The 25,962-nt window shown below is 45.5% G+C and overlaps 1 protein-coding gene across 1 annotated transcript in view; it reads right to left on the bottom strand.

Moving 5' to 3' along the window:
• Positions 1–995: 995 nt before the first annotated feature.
• The window catches only part of LOC310931827 (IQ motif and SEC7 domain-containing protein 2-like), a gene marked incomplete at both ends in the record, with an annotated part of 62,117 nt that continues 37,150 nt past the window's right edge, over positions 996–25,962 (bottom strand). Inside the window, 16 exons of the mRNA XM_083895064.1 lie at positions 996–2,228; positions 2,643–2,692; positions 3,933–4,160; positions 4,260–4,421; positions 6,480–6,579; positions 7,754–7,879; positions 8,040–8,179; positions 9,309–9,475; positions 9,570–9,692; positions 9,820–9,978; positions 11,012–11,956; positions 13,052–13,698; positions 13,785–13,880; positions 15,313–15,486; positions 15,569–15,736; positions 16,574–16,736. Coding sequence (XP_083751190.1) covers positions 996–2,228; positions 2,643–2,692; positions 3,933–4,160; positions 4,260–4,421; positions 6,480–6,579; positions 7,754–7,879; positions 8,040–8,179; positions 9,309–9,475; positions 9,570–9,692; positions 9,820–9,978; positions 11,012–11,956; positions 13,052–13,698; positions 13,785–13,880; positions 15,313–15,486; positions 15,569–15,736; positions 16,574–16,736 — 4,681 coding nt within the window. The remainder of the gene's footprint in view (positions 2,229–2,642; positions 2,693–3,932; positions 4,161–4,259; positions 4,422–6,479; positions 6,580–7,753; positions 7,880–8,039; positions 8,180–9,308; positions 9,476–9,569; positions 9,693–9,819; positions 9,979–11,011; positions 11,957–13,051; positions 13,699–13,784; positions 13,881–15,312; positions 15,487–15,568; positions 15,737–16,573; positions 16,737–25,962) is intronic.

Here is a 25,962-nt window from a genome sequence, read left to right as displayed (position 1 = left end):
CAGCACTTGGTTTTGAGGCCAGTTAAGATTAAGGGTTGAGATTGAGGGTTAAGATAGGAATTGGAATTGACCCCAAATGTCTTATTTTATAAAATTCCGCATTTGAAATCCTTTGTTCAAATTGACCTCAGTGACACAAAGTGACCACACGAGGCAGCAGTAGACCAGCAGCTCCTGTGTCACCGCGAGCTAAAATCACTGATTTTCTCTATGGACTTTGGTGTGGGAGAGTGAGGGGTTTACAAACTTCTGTTTCCTGTTGGAAAAGTCTGTCTAACAGTGCAGATAAAGACGTGAACACGTTCTTAAAATATCGTAGACTTGAACTGACGTAGATTTTATCACACGTCTGCGTTTTCCAGCCTAACGTTCAACCACACACAAAACACCCGAACTGTCCCTTTAACATCAACATCCACAACAATGGTCCAGGTGCTTTTTGTGCGAAAAAACAAAGTGGTGCAAGACTGGTGAGTTTTTTTAATTTATTTTTTTGTTTGTTTGTTTGTTTGTTAGTTTTTGGACAGTTTCCATGAAAGGACTCACGGACGTTCCTTCGGCTAACACAGCTAACTGCTGTGTTGGATTCTCAGGCACTATTCCCGCCTCCTCCTCGTCTTCTCGTCTTCGTCTGGTCCCCGAACCGCTTGTCCACTTCCACGACTCTCGCTCACGTGTTCTTCCTTCATCACAACACAACACTTCGTCGAACTCGTCCGAGGACGAGAAGACGAGGACATTTCCTTCCACACGAGTGAATGAAAAACGCCACGTTTCACGTTGTTGGTGTGGGAGTTTCTACCTGCGGGGGAAGTGGATGTGGAAATAACACAGGCTGAGTAACTTCCTCTTTCCCTCTCTCAGAGCTCTCCTTCGAACCAGGCGGCCATTTTGATACACTTGCATTTGCCCTCCTCCGATCCCTCTCCCTCGTCTCTTCACTACCGCCCCCCGGTGGCTCGCAGCAGGGTGGCAGACCACCGCTCTTTGCCTTCTTACACGACCGTGCTGATCCGGCTGACGGGCTTCGATTTGGGCCCGCCCCCTTGGCCCCCCCCCACCCCCGGGTGCGGGGAGAGCGGGGCGGCAGAGGGGGGAGGCAAGGGCGAGTGCGGAGGGGGAGGCGGGATGGAGGAGAGGGGCGGATACTGCGGGGCGTAAGGCTGCGGGGGCGTCTGCGAGACGAGGCGCGCCGACGGCGTCTGCGGCGGCGGGGCGGCGAAGATGAAGTGCGTGGCGGGGGAGGCGGAGGGGGAGGGGCTGAGCGGGGAGTGTGTGTGCGCGACGTGGTTGTGAGAGTGCGTGTGAGCGTGGGGGTGAGGCTGAGAGTGCGAGATGGTGAGCGGGAGCTTGGCTGCGCCCCCCGGCCGCGCGGCCACCACGGGGTGCGAGTGGAAGAGTCCGTGCGGAGTAGGGGTGAGGGGGGAGTGCGGGGACAGCGGCGGGGGCGAGGTGAAGCCCAGGCCCGCGTTGTAGCGCGGGTGCTGCGCGGGGCCATGCGGAATCCTCTGAGAGGGAGCGCAGCCGGGCGGCCCCTGCCGCTGCGGGGCGGAGAACCTGTGCGCGAGGGCGTGGTGGTGCGGGACGCTCTGCATGTGGTAGCGGTGATGATGGTGGTACGGCGGCGGCGGCGGCGCCTGCTGCTGCTGCTGCTGGTGCCCAGAAACACTGACTCCGCCTCCTCCACTGTTGCCGTGGCAATACTGGGCGTGGAGCGCCTGGAGTTTGGACGGAGCCCCGCCCATACCTCCGCCCCCTCCAACTCCGCCCGAGTCCGACTGACCGAGGTTGGCGGATGGGGAGGGGCATGGGGAAGGGGAGGAGGGGTGGGGGATGGGAGGTGCGGGGGCGGGGTAGTGGGGGGGCGATGATATCATCAGGGGACTCGGAGGACCCTGAGGAGTTGGTGATGTCATCATCAGGGGACCAGGAACCTTCCCTCTGCGGCTGCCGAAGAAATTCCCCTGCCGGACGCCGCCAGTCGGGCCGCCCGCCATCCCTCCTGCGCCCCCAGCCCCTCCCCCGCTCACGAGAGGGGAGCTGTTGACCCCCACCACCTGGTTGTGACAGAGCCCCGGCCCACCCCCCACCCCTGTACCGGGGCTCTGAGTAGGGCGGTGTGGCCGGTAGGCTGCTGGAGATGAAGGCACCATCATGGGGCTGTAGGCGAGGCCTCCAGCAGGCAGGGGGCGCTGCTGGTGTGGCCGCGGGCTGCTAATGATGGAACCCTGAGAAACAGAAGAGGAAAAAAATGAGGAAATGTGAGAGAATGAAACATTTTGTTTAATAAGTTCTAGTTCGACTGTAGATGCTCTAACGGCGCTAAAGGAGCTAACAGAGCTAACTGGTAACAGGGCCTGGACTCATGAAGCCACGTGCGTCTTTTTCCAGTCAGTCGTCATGGAAACGCGCCATGCGCTAACGTGCGTTAACATTGACGCCATTAACGCATTAACGTGCCCAGCACTACTTAAAATGTAACGATTTAGTTGTGAAACTGGATCAGAAGCAACATGAAGCAAAAACGTGTTCAACCTCACCACTGATGAAACAAACGTGCAGTGAGTCAGCAGGGGGCGCCACATGGTGTCAGGGAGGGTCATTTATTGCATGCTTTCAGCTCCGCCCACCCCCACACTTACTTCAATGGTACTGTCCAGTGATCCCACGCTGTTCCTGCGACCTCGCTTCCCTGTCACACAAACACAACCAAAATTAGTTCAATATGAAATTGTTCCAATTTCATTAAACGACAAACGCATGTTATTTATTGATATTGCAGTTTCCTGTTGGAAAAGTCTGTGTAACAGTAAGATTAAGATACGTATAGAACATATTCTTAAAATATCAATATAATAATAATAAAAATCAGTTTTCATTGAGTGAGCCTCTGTAAAGTGAAGTAAATTTACTTATTTACAAAGATTTCTTCATAATTCATTTGTGATTTGATTCTGAATTTAAAAATTCTTATTTCACTTGAATTTGCTGAAAATGACCAACTGATTTTGGGCAGTAGCTGCAGTTCCTGTTAATGTCCTACAGGTGGAGATAGAACATCACAGCACGACACCGAGTGACTCATATTTCAGTTTTTCCTCTTTCACCTGCTGCGTAAAAGCACAGCAAATGTATGTCGTGTTGTGATTAAAAACCTGCAGGCGTGACCTATGACCTCACAGCAGTGTGACCTATGACCTCACAGCTCACAGCGGTGTGACCTATGACCTCACAGCGGTGTGACCTATGACCTCACAGCTGTGTGACCTATGACCTCACAGCGGTGTGACCTATGACCACACAGCGGTGTGACCTATGACCTCACAGGTCACATGTCCACCGGTGTGACCTATGACCTCACAGCGGTGGGACCTATGACCTCACAGCAGTGTGACCTATGACCTCACAGCAGTGTGACCTATGACCTGACAGCGGTGTGACTTATGACCTCACAGCAGTGTGACCTATGACCTCACAGCGGCGTGACCTATGACCTCACAGCGGCGTGACCTATGACCTCACAGCGGCGTGACCTATAACCTCACAGAGGCGTGACCTATGACCTCACAGCAGTGTGACCTATGACCTCACAGCAGTGTGACCTATGACCTGACAGCGGTGTGCCCTATGACCTCACAGCGGCGTGACCTATGACCTCACAGCGGCGTGACCTATGACCTCACAGCGGTGTGCCCTATGACCTCACAGCGGTGTGACCTATGACCTCACAGCGGCGTGACCTATAACCTCACAGAGGCGTGACCTATGACCTCACAGCAGTGTGACCTATGACCTCACAGCGGTGTTCCCTATGACCTCACAGCGGTGTGACCTATGACCTCACAGCGGCGTGACCTATAACCTCACAGCAGTGTGCCCTATGACCTCACAGCGGTGTGACCTATGACCTCACAGTGGTGTGACCCGCTCACCTGTCTCTGACAGGTCTCTCAGGGAGGAGCTGAGCGCCGTGCGTTTCAGTCCGTCCACCGACGCGTACGTGTCGTCGAGGCTCGGCCTACCCAGGGTGCCGTTCAGCACCTCGCTCTTCGCAGGCCCGCCGGCCATGTTGGCCCCGCCCCCCGAGATGCCGCCGCCTCCCGGTCCTCCCCCCGTCAACACGCCAGGACGCATGACGCCCTTCTGCTTCTCGAGCTCCGCTGCAGGGACGGAGATGGTTTTAATGGACGTTGACTTGAGCTGAAAATAACTGTGTTATTAAAGACGTTGTTGTTGTTGTTGTTATTGTTGACACTCACACTCCACCCTGTACTTCTCCATCTCCTGGACTTCTGCGATGCTCTCTCGGAGGTCGGAGGTGAATCGCGCTCGGTCCTGTTGACTCGGAGCCGTGAAGACGATCAGCACCTTCCTCTCTCCGCCGGGATTCGCAGATGTCAGTCTGATGCCGTGAGGGTAGTCTGAAAAAAAGTGACAGGTCATGAGTCGAAGTCCTCAAATGTAGCTAATGTGAACACACACACACACACTTCTGGGTTTTCTATGAGGGTCTATGAGGACCTCTATTCTCAAACTTTGACATAAGGTCCGCACAAAAAAGGTGGTTTGCCAGGGGGTGGCAACACACACACACACACACACACACACACACACACACACACACACACACACAGACACACATATTTAAAAAGGAAGGAGTTAGGATTGAGCCATGGTGTCTTTCAACTGGAAGGTTGTGGGTTCAATTCCTGGCACTTCAGCCCATGTTGCAGTGTGTGAATGAGTGAATGAGTGAGAGAGTGTGTGAGTGAGAGAGTGAATGAGTGAGAGAGTGAATGAGTGAGAGAGTGAATGAGTGAGTGAGCGAGTGAATGAGTGAGAGAATGAATGAGTGAGAGAGTGAATGAGTGAGTGAGTGAGTGAATGAGTGAGAGAGTGAACGAGTGAGTGAGAGAGAGTATGGGTGACCGAGTGAATGAGTGATTGAGCGAGTGTGTGAGCGAGAGAGTGAATGAGTGAGTGAGTGAGTGAGCGAGGAAGGAACTGGAAGGTTGTGGGTTCTGCTCGTCTGTGTGCCCTTGAGCAAAGACACTTAAGCCCACGTTGCAACTCTTCTTCTTCATCTGGTTTTATTTGATAGTAAAATAAATATAAATAACAAAGTAAAGCACAGCTCTGTGAGTTTTTGTACTGAAGTACAGTAACAGAGTACTTTGTTACTTTGTGATCATGAGGCTGTTGTGTTGTTGTGTTGTTGTTGTTGTTGTTGTGTTACTTGCTGACAGTTCTGCTTGTGCAGGTGCAGCTGAACAGGACTTGGCAGACTGTGATGATGACTGTGACCAGGACAGATTGTCCCATATGATTCATCAGCACAGTCACTGTCTGTGTGTGTGTGTGTGTGTGTGTGTGTGTGTGTGTGTGTGTGTGTGTGTGTGTGTGTGTGTGTGTGTGTGTGTGGGTGGATGCACCTATATGTATCTGTGTGAGTATTAAACGTGGGCGATCCAGGCTTAAAATTTACATCACAGTTTTCCAGGATAATCTGTGATAACAAAATTCATATAGATATAGAAAATTATGCAATTTGTCAGTTAGCACCGGGCATTTATTGATTAGTGCAACAAATAACGTGTGTTTACACACTTTTTTAATGAGCTGATGACGACTTTATTGCCAGTGACAGTGATTTCACAGCTCCAGGAGTTTTGTTGATGAAAGTTACGGTGTTCCTTGAACGCATCTCACAGCTGCTCCTCCGTATTCAGTCAATCCATCCTGTTTGTGTTCCGTTTGTTCCTCTTCAAAATAACAAACTTTAACTCACTGTTAAACAGACTTTTCCAACAGGAAACTGAAGTTTGTAAACCACTCACTCTCCCACACCAAAGTCCATAGAGAAAACCAGTGATTTTAACATCACAGCACACAGTTGTTGATCCACTGCTGCCTCCATCACTAACTTCAAATGTCTTATTTTGTCACTTCAGTGTTTGAAATCCTTTGTTCAGATTGACCTCAGTGACACAAAGTGACCACACGAGGCAGCAGTGGACCAGCAGCTCCTGTGTCTATGTGAGCTAAAATCACTGATTTTCTCGATGGACTTTGGTGTGGGAGAGTGAGTGGTTTTACAAACTTCAGTTTCCTGTTGGAAAAGTTTGTAAACTTTTAGGATCTTTTAATCTTCAACTATTGTTTCTGTCATGAGCTTAAAAATGGTATCTCATCATCTCTGCAGTTACCAAAAAGAGTCACTAGATGGCAGTGTCTTCTTCTTAAAAGACTTCTTAAAAGTCACATTTATAAATGTAAATAAGTTCAATTTGACAATAAGGACATTATGTGATGCATCGCAAACAAAGGTGTGTGTGTGTGTGTGTGTGTGTGTGTGTATTTTCAGTGTCTGCTGCCTGTGGTGTAAAAATAGACAGATGAGCAGGAGAAAAGAAATAAAAAAATGAAACTAACAGACGATGAGACGGATGGAGAAAGCAGAATAGAGAGAGAGAACTTACAGGTGTTCTGGAAGGTGTGGACCTGCATGTCCACCAGGGGGAAGGATTGTCTGAAACTGTACGTCACTGAAGACTTCTTCTTCTGGAAGATCTTTGTCACCTGAGGAAGACGAGGAAAGAGAGAGAGAGTGAAGGAGACAAAAGAGGAGAGGACGCTCCATGACGTCCACGTTTCCTTTCCTTCTTTACATTTAAAGGTGTGAAATCCTCGGGTGGTTATTTTTAAATCTCTGCTCCATTTTCTCCTCAAGTCAATTTTATTTATATCTCGCGTGACATCGTCGTCTCAGTCTGAGCGTGTTTTTTTTTTTACCGTGACGTCGACAAAGTTCTCGACTTAAATTAACACGGAATCTGGATTCACGATGTTGTTTTGACCTTGATATGACCTCTGTGTGGTTTTTAAAGACATATATATACGTATATATATATATATACGTATATATACATATATATATGTATATATATACATATATATATGTATATATATATACATATATATATATATATATACATATATATATATGTATATATATATGTATATGTATATGTATATGTATATACATTTATATATCACCTTTAAAGGGGAACAGTCCATAGAGAAAATCAGTGATTTTAGCTTGTGGACACAGGAGCTGCTGTGTCACCTCTGATGCTAGCTGCTAATATTAGCATCAGTCCCCAATAACTTATCCTATCATTCTGCATGAGTCTTTTTTTAATGCCATATTAGCATTTTAGCACATTTATCGCCTACGTTGCAGCCTGAGACACTGAATCTCACGCTCGGTGAAAACAAAATGGCTGCCAGTAGCTAGCGACACAATGAAAAAAAAAAAAAAAAAACAATGTCAGTTTAAGTTAATGATATCTTACAAACATGTTCACGTCTTTATCTTCACTTTTAGACGGACTTTTCCAACAGGAAACTGAAGTTTGTAAACCACTCACTTTCCCACACCAAAGTCCATAAAGAAAATCTGTGATTTTAGCATCACAGCACACAGGAGTTGTTGATCCACTGCTGCCTCCATCACTAACTTCAAATATTTCTTCTTATTTTGTGAATTCAGCTTTTGAAAAACTTTGTTCAGATTGACCTCAGTGACACAAAGTGACCACACGAGGCAGCAGTAGACCAGCAGCTCCTGTGTCCCCGCGAAGCTAAAAACACTGATTTTCTCTATGGGGTTTGGTGTGGGAGAGTGAGTGGTTTACAAACTTCAGTTTCGTAGACTTAAACTGACATAGATTTAACAAACTGGTTGTCGTACCATCAGCAGGTCGTTGAACAGAAACACCTCCCTCTGGTGGACGCTGCTCCTCTGAGCTCGGTTCGGATCTGGAACCTCGAACAACTGACAGCAACAGACGAGTCTGCGGTGAGGCAGCGAGAGCACCTACACACACACACACACACACACACACACACACACACACACACACACACACACACACACACACACACACACACATGTTTGTTTTTACAAAGGTTTCACAGCTACAATAACTCCTAATTAGAAGTGCTGTATTTTTTGATAAAACGTTGATTTTCCTCACCGGCTTCTTGCCGACCACCATCCTCTCCACCGCCTGAACCTGTGACACGTGGTCATCGTTGGTCCTCAGCTCCCACTTCTGGATTCTTCCGTAAATGGACACCAGCAGGTCTCTGGGGATGTCCTGACCGTTATCAACACCTGAAGAAAGACACACACACACACACACACACAAAAGCAATGAGCGTCCAGTCTGATGTGGCATCTTTAGTGGCATCTAGTGGTGAAACGGCAGATTTCAGTCAAGTTTGAACAAAATGCTGTGTTGCATTGAATGAAAAGATTGGTTTACTGACTGGTTCGTTAATTGGTTGGTTGGTTGACTGACTGACTGGTTCATTGGTTGGTTGACTGGTTGGTTGGTTGGTTGGTTGATTGACTAACTGACTGGTTGGTTAATTGGTTGGTTGACTGACTGACTGACTGACTGGTTGGTTGGTTGACTGACTGACTGGTTGATTAATTGTTTGGTTGATTGGTTGACTGACTGACTGGTTAATTAATTGGTTGGTTGGTTGACTGACTGGCTACTTGGTTGGTTGACTGGCTGACTGGTTATTTGGTTGGTTGACTGACTGACTGGCTACTTGACTGACTGACTGACTGACTGGTTAATTAATTGGTTGGTTGGTTGACTGACTGACTGACTGGTTCATTGGTTGGTTGGTTGACTGACTGACTGGTTGATTAATTGTTTGGTTGGTTGGTTGACTGACTGACTGGTTCATTGGTTGGTTGGTTGACTGACTGACTGAGTGGTTAATTGGTTGGTTGGTTGGTTGACTGACTGACTGGTTCATTGGTTGGTTGGTTGACTGACTGACTGAGTGGTTAATTGGTTGGTTGACTGACTGACTGGTTCATTGGTTGGTTGGTTGACTGACTGGCTACTTGGTTGGTTGACTGGCTGACTGGTTATTTGGTTGGTTGACTGACTGACTAGTTAATTGACTAGCCAATTAACCAACCAACCAGTTAACCAAACAATCAATAATCCAATTCACTGGTCAACCGGTTGACTGACTGGTTAATTGACTAATTGGTTAATTGGTTGATTCCTTGGCAGAAACACCTGAGGTTAAATTGGTGTTTCAGATATCGATCAGTTTTGACCAGTCAATGAAATCATGTTGATCTGAGGAGAGGAGCGTTTACAAAGAAAACAAGTTTAATATCTCGTCATGGTCAGTTCTTACAGAAGTCACTGGACCTCAGCGTGAGGTTTAATCTGGGCCTGTTTTATAATAACAGACGATAATGGACTGCTGACCTCGCAGGTTCTTGATGAAGTCCTCCAGCTTCATCTTCCTCTCCGGCTTCACGTTGGGGCTGTACATGTCTGTGTTGAGGAGGATGATGGCAAAGGCCAAGATGAAGATGGTGTCTGGATTCTGGAACTGCCGGATCAGCACCGGGTTACAAACACAGTACCTCTGACTACAGACACAGAGAGAGAGAGAGAGGTGAACCAGTGAATGAAGGAAACATCACAGACTGGACTGATGAGGCTGAATCTGGTGCAGTTTGTCACCTGAAGGCCTCCACCAGCCGCTCCACCCGCTGAGCTTCACCCTGAACTTTGATCTGAGCCTGGAACTTCCTCAGCGCGTCGTCAAGATCCATCCCAGAGAAATCCATCTCATCCAGGACGCAGCTACAGACGAGAGAGAGAAGGAGGAAATCAACTACACCTGCTCCACTCAACTGTCAGAGAGGAAGATCCTTCATCTTCAGCCTCCTCCTGAGAACATAAATAAGTCATGCGACGGCCTCGTACTCACTCCAGCACGTCCTTGTTGAACTGCTGTCGACTGCCCAGGAACTCCCCGATCATCTGCCTGCTCAGTCCCTTCCTCTCCAGGATGAACCTGGCGATGCCGACCGGTGTGTCCGACACAAAACCTCTCTCGATCAGGTACTGGATCCCCTTCTCTGGCTTCCTGTAGCCAAAACAAAACTGCTTTGATTTTCTTTTCAAATTGGGTCCAACAGTTTCATCGCGTTGTTTCATTTGCTTGATGTCTAGGCCTTTGTGCAAAAGACGGTGACGGATTGTGCACCTCGCTCCCCCTGCGAGGTGCACAATGACGGACGAAACGGAGCCATACCACCTGAAATCATGGGGGCAGTATAACAGTCAACGGTCCATTCAGTCGCGGAAACGAAGAAGAGTCTATGCGAGCGTTGAAAAAAATGGCGTTTGCTAGCTTGTCCCTACAGCCAGAAAACTCTTGCAATCAGGCACACCAAAATCTCTTCAAAGGTCACAAATGGTGTTTGCTGATGCCTGCAACTTGGTACTCGACACTGCCCTCTAGAAGAGGTATTACATAAAAGTCCATATCAACACAAAAACGCACAGAGGTATGTAGGGTAGTGACGGAGAAAGAGTTTGGAACTAACGGACAAAATTTTAGCATAAATGGCCCTTTAGCATGGCCACACAGTTGGTGTAGTTGTTTGACCCGGAATAAGGGCCTTTCTGCATGGAGTTTCACATGTTCTCCCTGTGAGTGCGTTGGGTTTCTCCGGGTTCTCCGGCTTGTGGATTAGGTCGATTGGTCGCTCTAATTTAACCGTGAGTGTGAGAGTGAACGGTTGTTTGTTTTTATGTCTGCGATGGACTGGCGACCTGTCCAGGGTGTGACCCGCCCATCGCCCTATGTCAGCTGAGATTGGCACAACACCAACCCACAGCCCTCTTGTGGTGGATCGTGGTAGAAGATGAACGGATGGGATGGGCCTTTCGTCATATCAGGGATCTAGGCATGTTGGCCAATATCTGATAATACATTTTAAAGCAAATATCGACGAATACTGATATTCTGCTCTGTTTTTGGGGCTTTATCGCCTTTACTGGACAGGACAACATAGCTTGAGGGGGAGGAGGGAGACTCATACCCTCCCAGATCACTGCAGGAGGCCTTGGCCCATGAAGGACCAGCTCTTCTAACTGTCCCGTGCCAGACTTACTTGTTGAAGAGGTTGAGTCCGATGCGGTACTGCCGCCGCTGCACCACGTCGTTGTTGAAGGCGGGCGAGTCCCAGCTGTGCCGGCTCTCTCTCTGATAGGTCTGCTTCCCCAGAGTGGCTCCGCCCATCGGCTCGCGCAGGCTGTCGCGCGACGACGAGCCGGAGCTGCAGTTGTTGACGGTGGTGTCGTCGTTGGAGTTTGTGGTGGTGGAGTTGACGCTCTCGTTGTCTCCGTCCGAGCAGAGTAGGTGGTGGTGGTGGTGGTGGTGGAGGTGCTGGTGGTGGGCGAGGTGCTGCTGCTGCTGCTGCTGCTGAAGAGCCTCCATGTTGTGCAGAGCCAGAGACGAGGAGGACGACAGCGGCGAGGGCGTGAGCGACGGCGGCAGGGGGGAGAGAGGCGTGAGCGGTGGCACGGGCGAGGGCAGTGGAGAAGAGGGGGGTTCTGGGTAAGAGTGCGGCAGGTGGTGGTGCTGGTGGTGCAGGTGGTGGTAGTGGTGCTGGGCAAAGTGGTGCGCGTGCTGGATGTACGGGACGCCCGCGTGTCCGTGGTGCATGTGCATGATGTGTGGCTGGCTGTACTGTGGGTGATGGTGGAGGATGGTGGGGAGGTGGGGGATGGGCGAGGGGTGAGGGTGTGGGTGAGGGTGCTGGTGCTGGTGTTGGAGCGGGTGTGAGGGCAGGGTCCGGGCGGAGGGGACCGGCAGCGGGACGTTGGCGGGGCTGCGCGTTTGTCCCTGCGCGGTGGCGACCGAGCGGCCGTTTGGTTTGTGTTTGATGGTTCCTTGAGGCGAGTCGGCCTCGCTGCTCCCTCCCTCACCTCCTCCTCTTTCATCGTCTTCACTCTCGCCCTCGCCGTCACCCGTCATGTCGTCTCGCTCTCCTCCGCGCTCCACCCCTGACGGCTCCTGCTCGTAAACCAGGCGTCCGATAGAGCCTCGCTCTGACCTGCACATGTGAACAATAACAGTTCATATTTACACTACCGTTCAAAGTTTGGGGGTCACTTAGAACTGTTAAAGGTCACATAGAGTGGTCCTGTTGCAAATATATGTGAGTTATGGAGGTCTACTTACATACATTAACTTGTTTTCTATGGTCAAAGACCTCCTAGTTGCTGTAAACGAGCCCATAGAAATCTCTCTTTTCTGACGCTGTTTCCCAGCCGCAATATTTCAGACATAAATTTTACACCCAGAAGACAGAGTGTGTTGTGATTGGCCAGCCAGCGTAGAGCCTTCCCAACTGTCTTGTGATTGGCCAATACCCGGAAGTGACATAATTAGCACACCCGCTCTCAGAAGCACAGCTCCCCCCTCTGGAACGGTGGATGCACTGCTACTCATTATCAAAACATTGTTTTAACAGTGTTTAAAAATAGCTTCTTCAAGACTCCCCGTCACAGTCCCTTTGACGACCTTTGACCTGGAGTGTGTCAAAAATGTAAATCCTCTGAGGCTGGAAGTTTGTGTAGAACTCTGTGCTGCACTGTGCAAGAATAGAACACTTCGCAGAATTCCGCTCAACTTCACGTGTTTTATCTCCTCCAGAGTCCAAAATATAAGTATTAAAATGATTAAAAAGTTCATTTTGCATAATTTGTCCCCTTTAAATGATGTGGTAAACGACTATTCTAGCTGCAAACGTCTGGTTTTTAATAGAATATGTACATAGGTGTATAGAGGCCCATTTCCACTGTTCTAATGGTACATTGTGTTTGCTAATGGCGTCAGAAGGCTATTGGACGATTAGAAAACCTTTGTGCAATGATGTTAGCACAGCTGAAAACTGTTTTGCTGGTTTTTTGATGAAAGGGCAAATTGATTATTTTGAATAAAAATCATTATTTCTAATCTTGTCAATGTCTTGACTATATTTTCTATTCATTTTGCAACTCTTTTGATGAATAAAAGTCTGACTTTAAATGGAAAACACAACAAAAATTGTATAGGTGAGCCCAAACTTTTGAACGGTAGAGTAAATATTGTGTTTTTACAGTTAAAATAACAAGTGTGTAGAAGCTCTGTGATTGGTCGTCCTCACCTGTCACTCATGTCCACTGAGCTGTCACTGGGCGGTTCAATGGTGAGGACGGGGAGGTGACCTCCGCCCCCTCCTCCTCCTCCTCCTCCACCCCCCGCCCTCCCTCTGTACTCCCCCCGACACTCCGTACAGGGCGTGCTGCTCCTCCGGCTGGCGTTGCTGCCTCCCTCCGTCTCCCTGCTGTCCTCCCTCCCACCTCCTCCTCCTCCTCCTCCGCCTCCTCCTCCCCCCCAGTACTCGGTGTCGGAGCTGGAGGCGGGGCGGGACAGCGGCGAGGACGGCGGGCGGGACAGCGGCGAGGACGGGAGGCAGCCGTCGTCCATGTAGAGGGTGACGTCACTGAAGGAGGTGGCGGTGCTGTCCTCGTGTCGGCTCGCGCCGCCGCCCACGACTCCTCCCCCGACTCCTCCCATCCGGCCCGCGGAGCGTCGGGACGCCGCGCTGGCGTTGCGCCACGCGCACTGCCTGTAGTCGTCCTCCTCGTCTTCCTCCTCGTCGTCCTCCTCCTCCTCTTCCTCCTCCTCCTCCTCGTCCCCCTCGTCCTCCTCGTCCTCGTCGTCCTCGCCTTCACCCCCTGCTTCCTGCGAGTCCTCTCGTCCAGACTGACAGGTGAGGGAGTCGTCCATGGAGTCGGCCAAAGACGTGACCTGTCCACCGCAAATAAAACGCGGTGGCGTGAGCTGAAGACTTGAATTTGTCAAAGTTTAATCTACAAATAAAGTTTTTTCTTCACCTGCTTGTTGAAGGAGTCGTCCATGTCTCCTGCGTCCTCAGATCCCTGCTGACCTGCTAACCCTTGACACTGCGGCGGACGCTCATCGAATGAGTACTGGACCCAAAACACACACACACACACACACACACACACACACACACACACACACACACACACACACACACACACACACACACACAAAACACAAGTTTTTATAACAAAGACAATACTTCATTTCTATCGTACTCATTTCGCTGCTTTTTTCGGCGCCATCTTTGTTCTGTAAAACACTGCAATGCATTCTGGGTAGTGAAGTTAAAGGTGCATTATGTAGTAAATCTAAAGCAACTGGCCATAAAATCCTTCTAATATGTCACAGAGACTCAAGAATAATGTTCATATAACAAACTGAACTCACCAACAACAACAGTACAGACAAAATATTTGCATTAAAAAAAATCTTATGCAGACTGCAAATCATGTTTATGTTTTGAAATCATGTTTTGACATGTGGCGCCACCTACCGCCATCTACCAATCATTGGAGTCAGTAGAGTCTCCGCTGCCGTGCAACCACTGGTTGCCAGTTACGTCAGAAAACAAAACCTAAAAGACCTCTGTATTTTGAATTTGAATGTAGTAACCGTTTTTGGCCACATTCTTACATATGGCACCTTTAACGTTTATTTATACAGTAAACCACTCACTCTCCCACACCAAAGTCCACAGAGAAAATCAGTGATTTTAGCTCGCGGGGACACAGGAGCTGCTGGTCTACTGCTGCCCTCGTGTGGTCACTTTGTGTCACTGAGGTCAATCGGAAGAAAGTGATTCAAATGAGGTCAGAGGTCACTCCAGGTTCAAACACGGACACAAGAACCATGCTAACCCGCTAGCTGAACTAGTTGGGGATTAGCCGCACTGCTAAACGAAAAAACAAACACGAGAGAAGACGTTGACCGACACTCGGTCTGAAGCTGCGTTTTTATCGTACAACGATGTCGGAGGGTAACGACGTTACGGCTCCAGGTCTTTGGACTTTGGCGTGGGAGAGTGAGTGGTTTACGAACTTCAGTCTCCTTTTGGAAAAGTCTGTCTAACAGTGAAGATAAAGACGTGAACGTGTTCTTAAGATAGGGTAGAAATAGTTTTCTCCATCACACCAAACCCCATAGAGAAAATCAGTGATTTTAGCTCGCGGGGACAGAGGAGCTGCTGGTCTACTGCTGCCTCGTGTGGTCACTTTGTGTCACTGAGGTCAATGTGAAGAAAGTTATTCAAAAGCCGAATTTGACGAAATAAGACATTTGAACTTAGTGATGGAGGCAGCAGTTGATCAACAACTCCTGTGAACTCCTGTGTCTCTGTGATGTTAAAATCACTGATTTTCTCTATGGGGTTTGGTGTGGGAGAGTGAGTGGTTTACAAACTTCAGTTTCCTGTTGGAAAAGTCTGTCTAACAGTGAAGATAAAGTGGAAATATACCTTTAAATACAGAAAGCTAGCAGAATATAGTTTGATTTCTGTGTGTGTGTGTGTGTGTGTACCTGCATCCTCATGTTGGACAGGATGATGCGTCTGGTCATCCTGCTCTCGGAGGCCGAGCTGCGAAGCCTCTCAAAGTTCTTGTTCATGCGGTACTGCCTGAACGCCGTCTGGATCGTCCTCGCCGCCCGCCGCGACACAAACGGGCCGCCGTACTTCCTCTCCAGCATCTCCACCTGTCGGACGCACCCGACACAACCTTTTTATTCGTGAAATATAAAAGTGGAACAGGAAACCGCAGGGTGTTTTGTGCCGTACCTTCTTGTCCTGGAGGTCTGTAGAGAGCTCATAGCTATCAGATAGAGCTTTGCAGCGTTTGCTCTCCTCCTCCTCTTGCTTGCGTAGCGCCAGGCTGGCTGGCTGATGTCGACTGCGCTGAGCCCAGGCGAGGCTGGCCGGGCTGGGGGGAGAGATGGGAGAGCTGCCCTGAGGAGAGAGAGAGAATTTAGCATTCATCTGTATTTATTTCCAGGAGAGACTGATAAATGTACACTTTCACATCTGCTCAGTCTAATTTATCAAATGATCCTCCTCAATTATGTCAAACAAAGTAGTGATGGAGGCAGCAGTGGATCAACAACTGCTGTGTCTCTGTGATGTTAAAATCACTGATTTTCTCTCTGGACTTTGGTGTGGGAGAGTGAGTGGTTTACAAACTTCAGTTTCCAATAGGAAAAGTCTGTCTAAAAGTGGAAATATACCTTTAAATACAGCGTGGAAGCAGAATATATTTAGATTTCTCGTATTAGGCTGTTTTTTTTAATGGTTTTCCAACAGGAAACTGAAGTTTGTAAACCACTCACTCTCCCACACCAAACCACATAGAGAAAATCAGTGATTTTAACATCACAACCATTTAACAGCACTCAGGAGTTGTTGATCCACTGCTGCCTCCATCACTAAGTTCAAATGTCTTACTTTATGAATTCGGCATTAGGAAATTTTTTATTCCATCTTATCTTAATGACACAAAGTGACCACAAGAGGCAGCAGTAGAGCAGCATCTCCTGTGTCCCTGTGGGCTAAAATCAGTGATTTTCTCTATGGGGTTTGGTGTGGGAGAGTGAGTGGTTTACAAACTTCAGTTTCCTGTTGGAAACAGTGAGATAAAGTTCAGTAGATATCGTTGACTTAATCTAACGTAGATTTTATTAACTGACTCTTTAGGGTCTAAATTCTCAAAAAAATGTTCATTATAAACAACTGTATTTTTGTGAGTGTTTTTGAGGGAAAGTACCTGTGTGTGTGTGTGTGTGTCAGTACCTGAGTGTGTGTGTGGGAGGCTCCAAAGGTCCTGGTGGTGGAGGCAGAGCTGTCGGGATAACAGGGGCTGTTGCTATAGCGATAGAAGGGAGGAGGAGGAGGATGGCTGAAGGACGAATCAGGGAAAGTGAGCGCCTCCGGACACTGAGGATCGCCCTCCACACTGAGAGAGAGAGAGAGAGAGGGGGGGGGGGGTTAACTTCCTGCTGATGTCAATCACATCCAGTCAAACTGATTCAAAATGGATATAAAGTGAAAAATCAAGACAATGAGGGAAAACACTGGGATGAAGGTGGAAACAAACGTGATCAGAGAAGACGGAGAAGAATGAGGGCGAAGAGAGGGATGAAGAGGAGGAGGAGGAGAAAAGGAGAGGAAGAAAACAGGAGAAGAGGAAGTATAGAGTTTAGAGGAGGAGGAGAAACGGAATATGATGGAGGGAAAGTGAAGAGGAAGAAGAGAGAGATGAGAACAAAGAACAAAGAGAAGCAGCCGAAGAAGACGAGGACAAAACAGTAGAGAATGAGTACATCACTAACTACACCACAACTAACTACCACTAACAACTACCTCCAACTAACTACACTACCACTAACAACTACCTCCAACTAACTACACCACAACTAACTACCACTAACTACACCACAACTACCACTAACTACACCACAACTAACTATACCACAACTAACTACCACTAATTACTACCACTAACTACACCACAAATAACTACCACTAACTACACCACAACTACCTACAACTAACTACCTACAAATAACTACACCACAACTACCTACAACTAACTACACCACAACTACCTACACCACTAACTTGACCACAACTACCTACAACTAACTACACATCAACTACCTATAAGTAACTACACCACAACTAACTACCACTAACAACTACCTCCAACTAACTACACTACCACTAACAACTACCTCCAACTAACTACACCACAACTAACTACCACTAACTACACCACAACTACCACTAACTACACCACAACTAACTACCACTAATTACTACCACTAACTACACCACAAATAACTACCACTAACTACACCACAACTACCTACAACTAACTACCTACAAATAACTACACCACAACTACCTACAACTAACTACACCACAACTACCTACACCACTAACTTGACCACAACTACCTACAACTAACTACACCACTAACTTGACCACAACTACCTACAAATAACTACAGCACAACTACCTACACCACAACTAACCATAACTAACTACACCACAACTTACTACAACTACCTATAACTAACTATACCACACCACTACCTATGCCACAACTAACTGCAACTAACTACCAAACTACAATGTACAACACAAATCCATACTACAACTAACCAAACCAAAATTAACCTAAATCTAAACAGAAAAATAAAACCAACAAATAAACCAGTATAAGCCAGTTTAAACCAGTACAATCAGTGCAAACCAGTTTAAACCAGTATAAACCGGTATGAACTCAAATAAATGTGTATGTAGAATGGATGAAACAGGTAAATGAGACAAACACGACCAGTGACACTGGAATAATCCACATGAACCTGGACTAAACCAGATCAAACTGGATCAGACCAGATATAAAAAACAAAACTGAGGCAAAGACTCTGTGAAGTGGATCGAGATAGACTGGACTAAACCAAACCAGAGCTAACCAGAGCTAACCAGAGCTAACCAGAGCTAACCAGTGTGACAACAGAACAGGTCAGTGAGACTCGATGATTGACAGACGATCGATCAATGAACTTATTGATGAAAGAAGAGAAGACGAGTGTGTGTGTGTGTGTGTGTATGAGAGAGAGAGAGAGAGAGAGAGAGAGAGAGAGAGAGAGAGAGAGAGAGAGAGAGAGAGAGAGAGAGAGAGAGAGAGAGAGGACGACCGTTAGCATTAGCTTCATCATCAAAGAGGCTTTTCACTGTTGGCACAGAAGCTAATGTGGGCACTGCCAAGCTAACACACACACACACACACACACACTGACTCACCCTCATGTGACTCACTGTGTGTGTGCGTGTGTGTGTCTGTGTGTGTGTGTGTGTGTGTGTGTGCATGCGTGTGTGTGTGTGTGTGATGTGAAGGAGAATCTGAGAGCAGTGCTTGAAGATGATGTGACGTTTACATCGCAAAAATCTTTGATATATGAAACGCTCTCTCACACACACACACACACACACACACACACACACACACACACACACACACACACACACACACACACACACACACACACACACACACACACACTCATAAATCCTCAGTGAAGCGCTGCAGTAAAACCTGAGAGGATGTTACTCAAGACAATTGACTTACTGTGTGTTTTCCCAACTGTTTTCTCCCACTCACCATCATCATCATCACCATCATCATCATCATCTCTCAGGATTCTGCATGTCACTCTCCCACACCAAAAATCATAGAGAAAATCAGTGATTTTAACATCACAGCACACAGGAGTTGTTGATCCACTGCTGCCTCCATCACTAAGTTTAAATGTCTTTCTTTGTAAAATTCTGTATTTAAAATCCTTTGTCCAGATTGACCTCAGTGACACAAAGTGACCACACGAGGAAGCAGTAGATCAGCAGCTCCTGTGTCCCCGTGAGCTAAAATCACTGATTTTCTCTATGGACTTTGGTGTGGGAGAGTGAGTGGTTTACAAACTTCAGTTTCCTGTTGGAAAAGTCTGTCTCACAGTGAAGATAAAGACGTGAACATGTTCTTAAAGACATCGCAGACTCAAACTGACACAGATTTAGCTTTAGCTTAGTTGCTAATATCAGTCTTGTTGTGTCACTGTATGTGAGTCTGAGTCGTGTACTCTCCTCTCCAGCTGCAGAGTTGAAGTTGAGGTGCGTTTGATTTATGAACTGAGCGCCACACTGACAGCTTCCTGCAGCTCACCGAGGTCACACAGTCCACCTCAGATGACCCTGATGCCAGGAAACCAGATTTGACTTTTGGGAAGGTAGAGGTACGTCAGATGTTCTGAATATTGTTTACAAGGTCAATGTGCTCGTTATTTGTCAGTGAAGATGTTCTTTATGTCTGAAGCTGGGTTATGGTGGTCCTAAAATAGATTTTAATGGTCACCAAGAACGTTCTAGAGGTCATTCAGGACATCATGGAGGTCCTACAAGAGGTTTCAATGGTCACCAAGAACGTTCTAGAGGTCATTCAGGAGATTATTAAGGTCCTACAAGAGGTTTCAATGGTCACCAAGAACGTTCTAGAGGTCATTCAGGAGATTATTAAGGTCCTACAAGAGGTTTCAATGTTCCCCAAGAAAGTTCTAGAGGTTATTCAGGAGATTATTAAGGTCCTACAAGAGGTTTCAATGTTCCCCAAGAAAGTTCTAGAGGTCATTCAGGAGATTATTAAGGTCCTACAAAAGGTTTCAATGTTCCCCAAGAAAGTTCTAGAGGTCATTCAGGAGATTATTAAGGTCCTACAAAAGGTTTCAATGTTCCCCAAGAAAGTTCTAGAGGTCATTCAGGAGATTATTAAGGTCCTACATGAGGTTTCAATGGTCACCAAGAACGTTCTAGAGGTCGTTCAGGAGATTATTAAGGTCCTACAAGAGGTTCTAATGGTCACCAAGAAGTTTCTAGAGGTCGTTCAGATTATTAACTACAAGAAGTTTCAATGGTCACCAAGAACGTTCTAGAGGTCGTTCAGGAGATTATTAAGGTCCTACAAGAGGTTTCAATGGTCACCAAGAAGGTTCTAGAGGTCGTTCAGGAGATTATTAAAGTCCTACAAGAGGTTCTCATGGTCAGCAAGGAAGTTCCTCTCCTACAGGAGATGATGATATTTTAATGGTCACCAGCAGAGAGATTATAGGTTTTAAAATAGGTTATAATTGTTATAATAATGAGGTTTGATTAGTCCGTCAGGAAGTTACGATGAACCTACAAATGGTTTCAATAGCCATGAAGGAGGTTCTAAAAGTCTTTCAGAAGGTAATGAAGGTCCTAATTTAGATTTGTAAAGGTTAGTCAGGAGGTTCTAGAGGCTCTTATTGAGGTCCTGTAAGAGGTTTTAAAGGTAGTTCTATAGTCTATTCATTTAGTGGTCAAGGTTGACAAGGTTCTTTGAAGGTTGAAGGTGATGCTTCTTCTACAGGCCTTAAAGAATGTCTTGGTTTCTGGTAACAGTTCTTCAGGAGGTTTGTCCAGCACACAACATTCTCTCAGAAGATCACTGGTCATCTCTGCAGAAGTGTTTGGTGCAACATCACACACTTAGAATAAAAATCCAGTGTTTTTCACAAACCCTGTGATCAGGGTTCTGATCAGGTTCTTTGTTGGTTTGTGGTTGCAGTTCAGTCGTAAAAACACAAAGAACCGTCCTAAACCTAAAGTGTCTAAGTGTCAAAAAGTAAAGGTTTATTCCAGAACTACAGGAAACAAACAGACGTTAAAGTCACAGAAAACGATGTTTACCACCACGTCTGCTGCTATTTGTGGCTACAAACGTGATGACTCTGCGGAAACTGCTGCTCAATAATGAGACACACACACACACACACACACACACACACACTTGTACTTGCTGACAAAGTGAGGACCCGCATTTCCACTTTATAAATCAACACAATTACAAATATCTACATCATGAATGACATCTATAAAGAACTACTGGGTGCAGTATCATAAAATGTCTGCAGGTGGAGCCCCAGAGCAAAAAGTGTGTGAAACATCAGGGCTGGAAAACGGGTTTTTGAAAACAAATTGAGGACTTTTGTCGTTTGTCATAAATAAAGACTCAGATCTGTTTCAAAAGTGACGAGTCAACCACATTTTCACCTGCATGTCCTCACTTCGTAAAAATGACCTCACTTTGTTGGTTAAAAACCCTCACTGGTCCTCAGTATGCTGCAAGTACAAGACCACACACACACATACACACAGTGCAGTGCAGGTGTTAATATAATTACTGAGCTCAATAATTAATCACAGAACATTATTAATTACAACAGACTGACACACTGACCTGTGTGTGTGTGTGTGTGTGTGTGTGTGTGTGCTTGTGTGTGTGTGTGTGTGTGTGTGTATTACTCAGGTTGTGGGGACCAGAATGTAAATCATTATTTTGAAGATCAGGTTAAAGGTTACAGGTTGGGGGAAAGCAATCAATCAATCAATGACACGATCAATAAACCAGTGTGATGTGAACAGGTGAGTGTGTCAAACAACAGGAAACAGATTGTCTCAGGATCTGAACCAGCAACCTCTCAGCTCTCCTGCCTTCAGGCTCACAGCGCTCTACTTTAGGACACAACAGGGATTCTGGGAAATTTGTGTTAGTGAGACACAGTTCATCCAGAGAGAGAGAGTGTGTGTGTGTGTGTGTGTGTGTGTGTGTGTGTGTGTGTGTGTGTGTGTGTGTGTGTGTTAGTGTGTGTGTGTGTGTGTGAAGCTCGTTATCCTAACAGACACCACATGGCATCAAACCCCGAGGCGTCGAGCTGCTGCTCACAACGACGCTCCCTCACTCTGTGACGGCGAGAAAGAAAATATTTTACCCACGAAACAAAAGACAAAAGACTTTATCTCACTGTGACACAACCGCTCACTCTCCCACACCAAAGTCCACAGAGAAAATCACTGTTTTTACCCTTTTTCAAGCAAAAACACAAGTCTGCAGTTTTCAAAATAAAAGTCCCAAAAAAACTTCTGTCTTTTTCAAGCTAAAACACAACCATGCCGTTTTCAAAATAAAAGTCCTAATTTTGTTATTTTTTTCAAGCTAAAACACAACCATGCCGTTTTCAAAATAAAAGTCCCAATTTTGTTGTTTTTTCAAGCTTTAACACAACCCTGAAGTTTTCAAAATAAAAGTCCCAATTTTGCTCTTTTTTTCAAACTAAAACACAACCCTGCAGTTTTCAAAATAAAAGTCCCAAAAAAACTTCTGTCTTTTTCAAGCTAAAACACAACCATGCCGTTTTCAAAATAAAAGTCCCAATTTTGTTATTTTTTTCAAGCTAAAACACAACCCTGCAGTTTTCAAAATAAAAGTCCCCAAAAAACTGTCTTTTTCAAGCTAAAACACAACCATGCCGTTTTCAAAATAAAAGTCCCAATTTTGTTATTTTTTCAAGCTAAAACACAACCATGCCGTTTTCAAAATAAAAGTCCCAATTTTGTTATTTTTTTCAAGCTAAAACACAACCCTGCAGTTTTCAAAATAAAAGTCCAAAAAAACCTGTCTTTTTCAAGCTAAAACACAACCATGCTGTTTTCAAAATAAAAGTCCCAATTTTGTTATTTTTTCAAGCTAAAACACAACCATGCCGTTTTCAAAATAAAAGTCCCAATTTTGTTCTTTTTTTCAAGCTAAAACACAACCCTGCAGTTTTCAAAATAAAAGTCCCCGAAAAACTTCTGTCTTTTTCAAGCTAAAACACAACCATGCCGTTTTCAAAATAAAAGTCCCAATTTTGTTATTTGTTCAAGCTAAAACACAACCATGCCGTTTTCAAAATAAAAGTCCCAATTTTGTTATTTTTTTCAAGCTAAAACACAACCCTGCAGTTTTCAAAATAAAAGTCCCCGAAAAACTTCTGTCTTTTTCAAGCTAAAACACAACCATGCCGTTTTCAAAATAAAAGTCCCAATTTTGTTCTTTTTTTCAAGCTAAAACACAACCCTGCAGTTTTCAAAATAAAAGTCTCAATTTCTCTCCTTTTTCAAGCTAAAACACAACCCTGCAGTTTTCAAAATAAAAGTCTCAACTTCTCTCTATTTCAAGCTTAAACACAAGTCTGCAGTATTCAAAATAAAAGTCTCAAGTTCTGTCTTTTTCAAGGTAAAACAAAACTCTGCCATTTTCAAAATAAAAGTCCTGATTTCTCTCTTTTTCAAGCAAAAACACAACTCTGCCATTTTCAAAATAAAAGTCTCAATGTCTCTCCTTTTCAAGCAAAAACACAAGTCTCCAGTTTTCAAAATAAAAGTCCCAATTTCTCTCTTTTTCAAGCTAAAACTCAACCCTCCTGTTTTCAAAACAAAATTCTCAATTTCTCTCTTTTTTCAAGCTTAAACATAAGTCTGCAGATTTCAAAATAAAAGTCACAGTTTCTGTTCATCCACATTAAAAGACGCTGCCACAGATTTCACAATAAAAGTCTCAGTTTCTGTGTGTTCATGATGTCAGCGGCTGCTTCCTCCTGGACGTCACACTAACTTCTGCCGTTAGTCGTAAAATAAAGGCTCAATTCACTGAGTCCAAGTCCATTTCAAAAGTGACGAGTCATGAAGCCAAAAGCCTCAGACTGTGACTCAGCACAAAAACTCACTGCTTTTATTTGACACATTCATTTAAATGAATGTTGTTTACTGCAGTAAATAAAAGCTGTGATCTCACTGCAGTCAAGATGGCCGACATGACACGGCAAAAGAAACACATGACACAGCGGAATCAATCTGATTAAAAACATAATCAGTTCATCACGTTCACTCAGTCGCTGCTGTTTGTTTACGACAAATTAAATAACAAGCGATTTCTTAAGGTAATACATCACCACGCTAAAACAATGCAGTTTTCAAAATAAAAGACAGTTTCTGTTTGTTCACGCTAAAAACACAACACTGCAGTTTTCAAAATAAAAGACAGTTTCTGTTCATCCACGCCAAAACACATCCCTGTAGTTTTCAAAATAAAAGACAGTTTCTATTCATCCACGCTAAATCACATCCAAGTAGTTTCCAAAATAAAAGAGACAGTTTCTTTAATTTAAACACTGTAGTTTTCAAAATAAAAGAGACAGTCTCTGTTTGTCCATGCTAAAAAAAACAACATTGCAGTTTTCAAAATAAAAATCTCCAACCACACGTTCACCCACCATAAATTCAAAATAAAAGTCTTAATTTCTGTCTTTTTCAAGCTAAAACACAACTCTGCAATTTTCAAAATAAAAGTCTCAATTTCTGTCTTTTTCAAGCTAAAACACAACCCTACAGTTTTCAAAATAAAAGTCTTAATTTCTCTCTATTTCAAGCTAAAATACAACCCTACACTTTTCAAAATGAAAGTCTCAATTTCTCACTTTTTAAAGCTAAAACACCACCCTGCAGTTTTCAAAGTAAAAGTCCCAATTTCTCTCTGTTTCAAGCTAAAACACCACTCTGCAATTTTCAAAACAAAAGCCCCAATCTTTCCTCTATTTCAAGATAAAACACAACCCTACAGTTTTCAAAATAAACATCTCAATTTTTGAAGCTAAAACACAACGCTGCAATTTTCAAAACAAAAGTCTCAAATTCTCCCATATTTTTAAAGCTAAAACACCACCCTGCAGTTTTCAAAATAAAAGTCCCAATTTCTCTCTGTTTCGAGCTAAAACACAACCCTACAGTTTTCAAAATAAAAGTCTTAATTTCTCTCTATTTCAAGCTAAAATACAACCCTACAGTTTTCAAAATAAAAGTCTCAATTTCTGTCTATTTGAAGCTAAAACACAACCCTACAGTTTTCAAAATAAAAGTCCCAATTTCTCTCTGTTTCAAGCTAAAACACAAGTCTGCAGTTTTCACAATAAAAGCCTCAGTTTCTGCGTGTTCATGATGTCAGCGGCTGCTTCCTCCTGGATGTCACACTAACGTTTGTGGTTTGTCATAAATAAAGGCTCAGTTCCATTTCAAAAGTGACGAGTCATGAAGCCAACCACACGTTCACCTGCTGCAACACGGTCAAATCTTTTATTTTGAAACGCTGAAACGACCATATTTCACGGAGGATAATACTGTTGCCATGACAACACACCTTTTGCCTTTAAATGGGGGAAATGTGTTTTTTTCACGCTGACTCACTGCCTTCTTTGTGTGTGGACGTATGAATTCTGTCAGTGGGTTCTTTCACGATGTTCATATTTTCACGTTTCGTGAGACGAAAACAAGTCTCAGCCGCTTGTGACTGTTTGTCGTTATAAATAAACTCTCTCTCTCTCTCGCTCGTGTCACGCTTCCTGCCTCCTCGCTGTTCAACCAAGGTCACCAGAGGTCACACACCGCTGTGCCGCCAAAGAGGGCGAGGAGAGGTGATGAAGGAGGAGGAGGAGGAGGAGGAGGAGGAAGGAGAAGAGGACGGACGGAAAGAAGGAGGCGATTCTGCCTGACAGGTGAAAAGTAGATGATGATAAAAGGAGGAGCAGAGCAGAGGTGTGAAGACACCAGAGGAAGTGACGTCCCTGCGTCCGCTCACATGGTTCCTCCCACAGTTTGCCTGAAACACGACGGTGAAGACGCCGCTCGCAGTTTCCACGGCGACGGCGCTGCAGTAAAACGACGCCTCGCTTTTTTTTTTTGCCGACGTCACGATACAGCAGACGTCGAAAGATATCAGCGATAAAAAC

Source organism: Microchirus variegatus (genome assembly GCF_963457635.1).
Source record: "Microchirus variegatus genome assembly, chromosome: 9".
Taxonomy (NCBI): domain Eukaryota; kingdom Metazoa; phylum Chordata; class Actinopteri; order Pleuronectiformes; family Soleidae; genus Microchirus; species Microchirus variegatus.
This window is presented reverse-complemented; position numbering and strand designations above follow the sequence as displayed.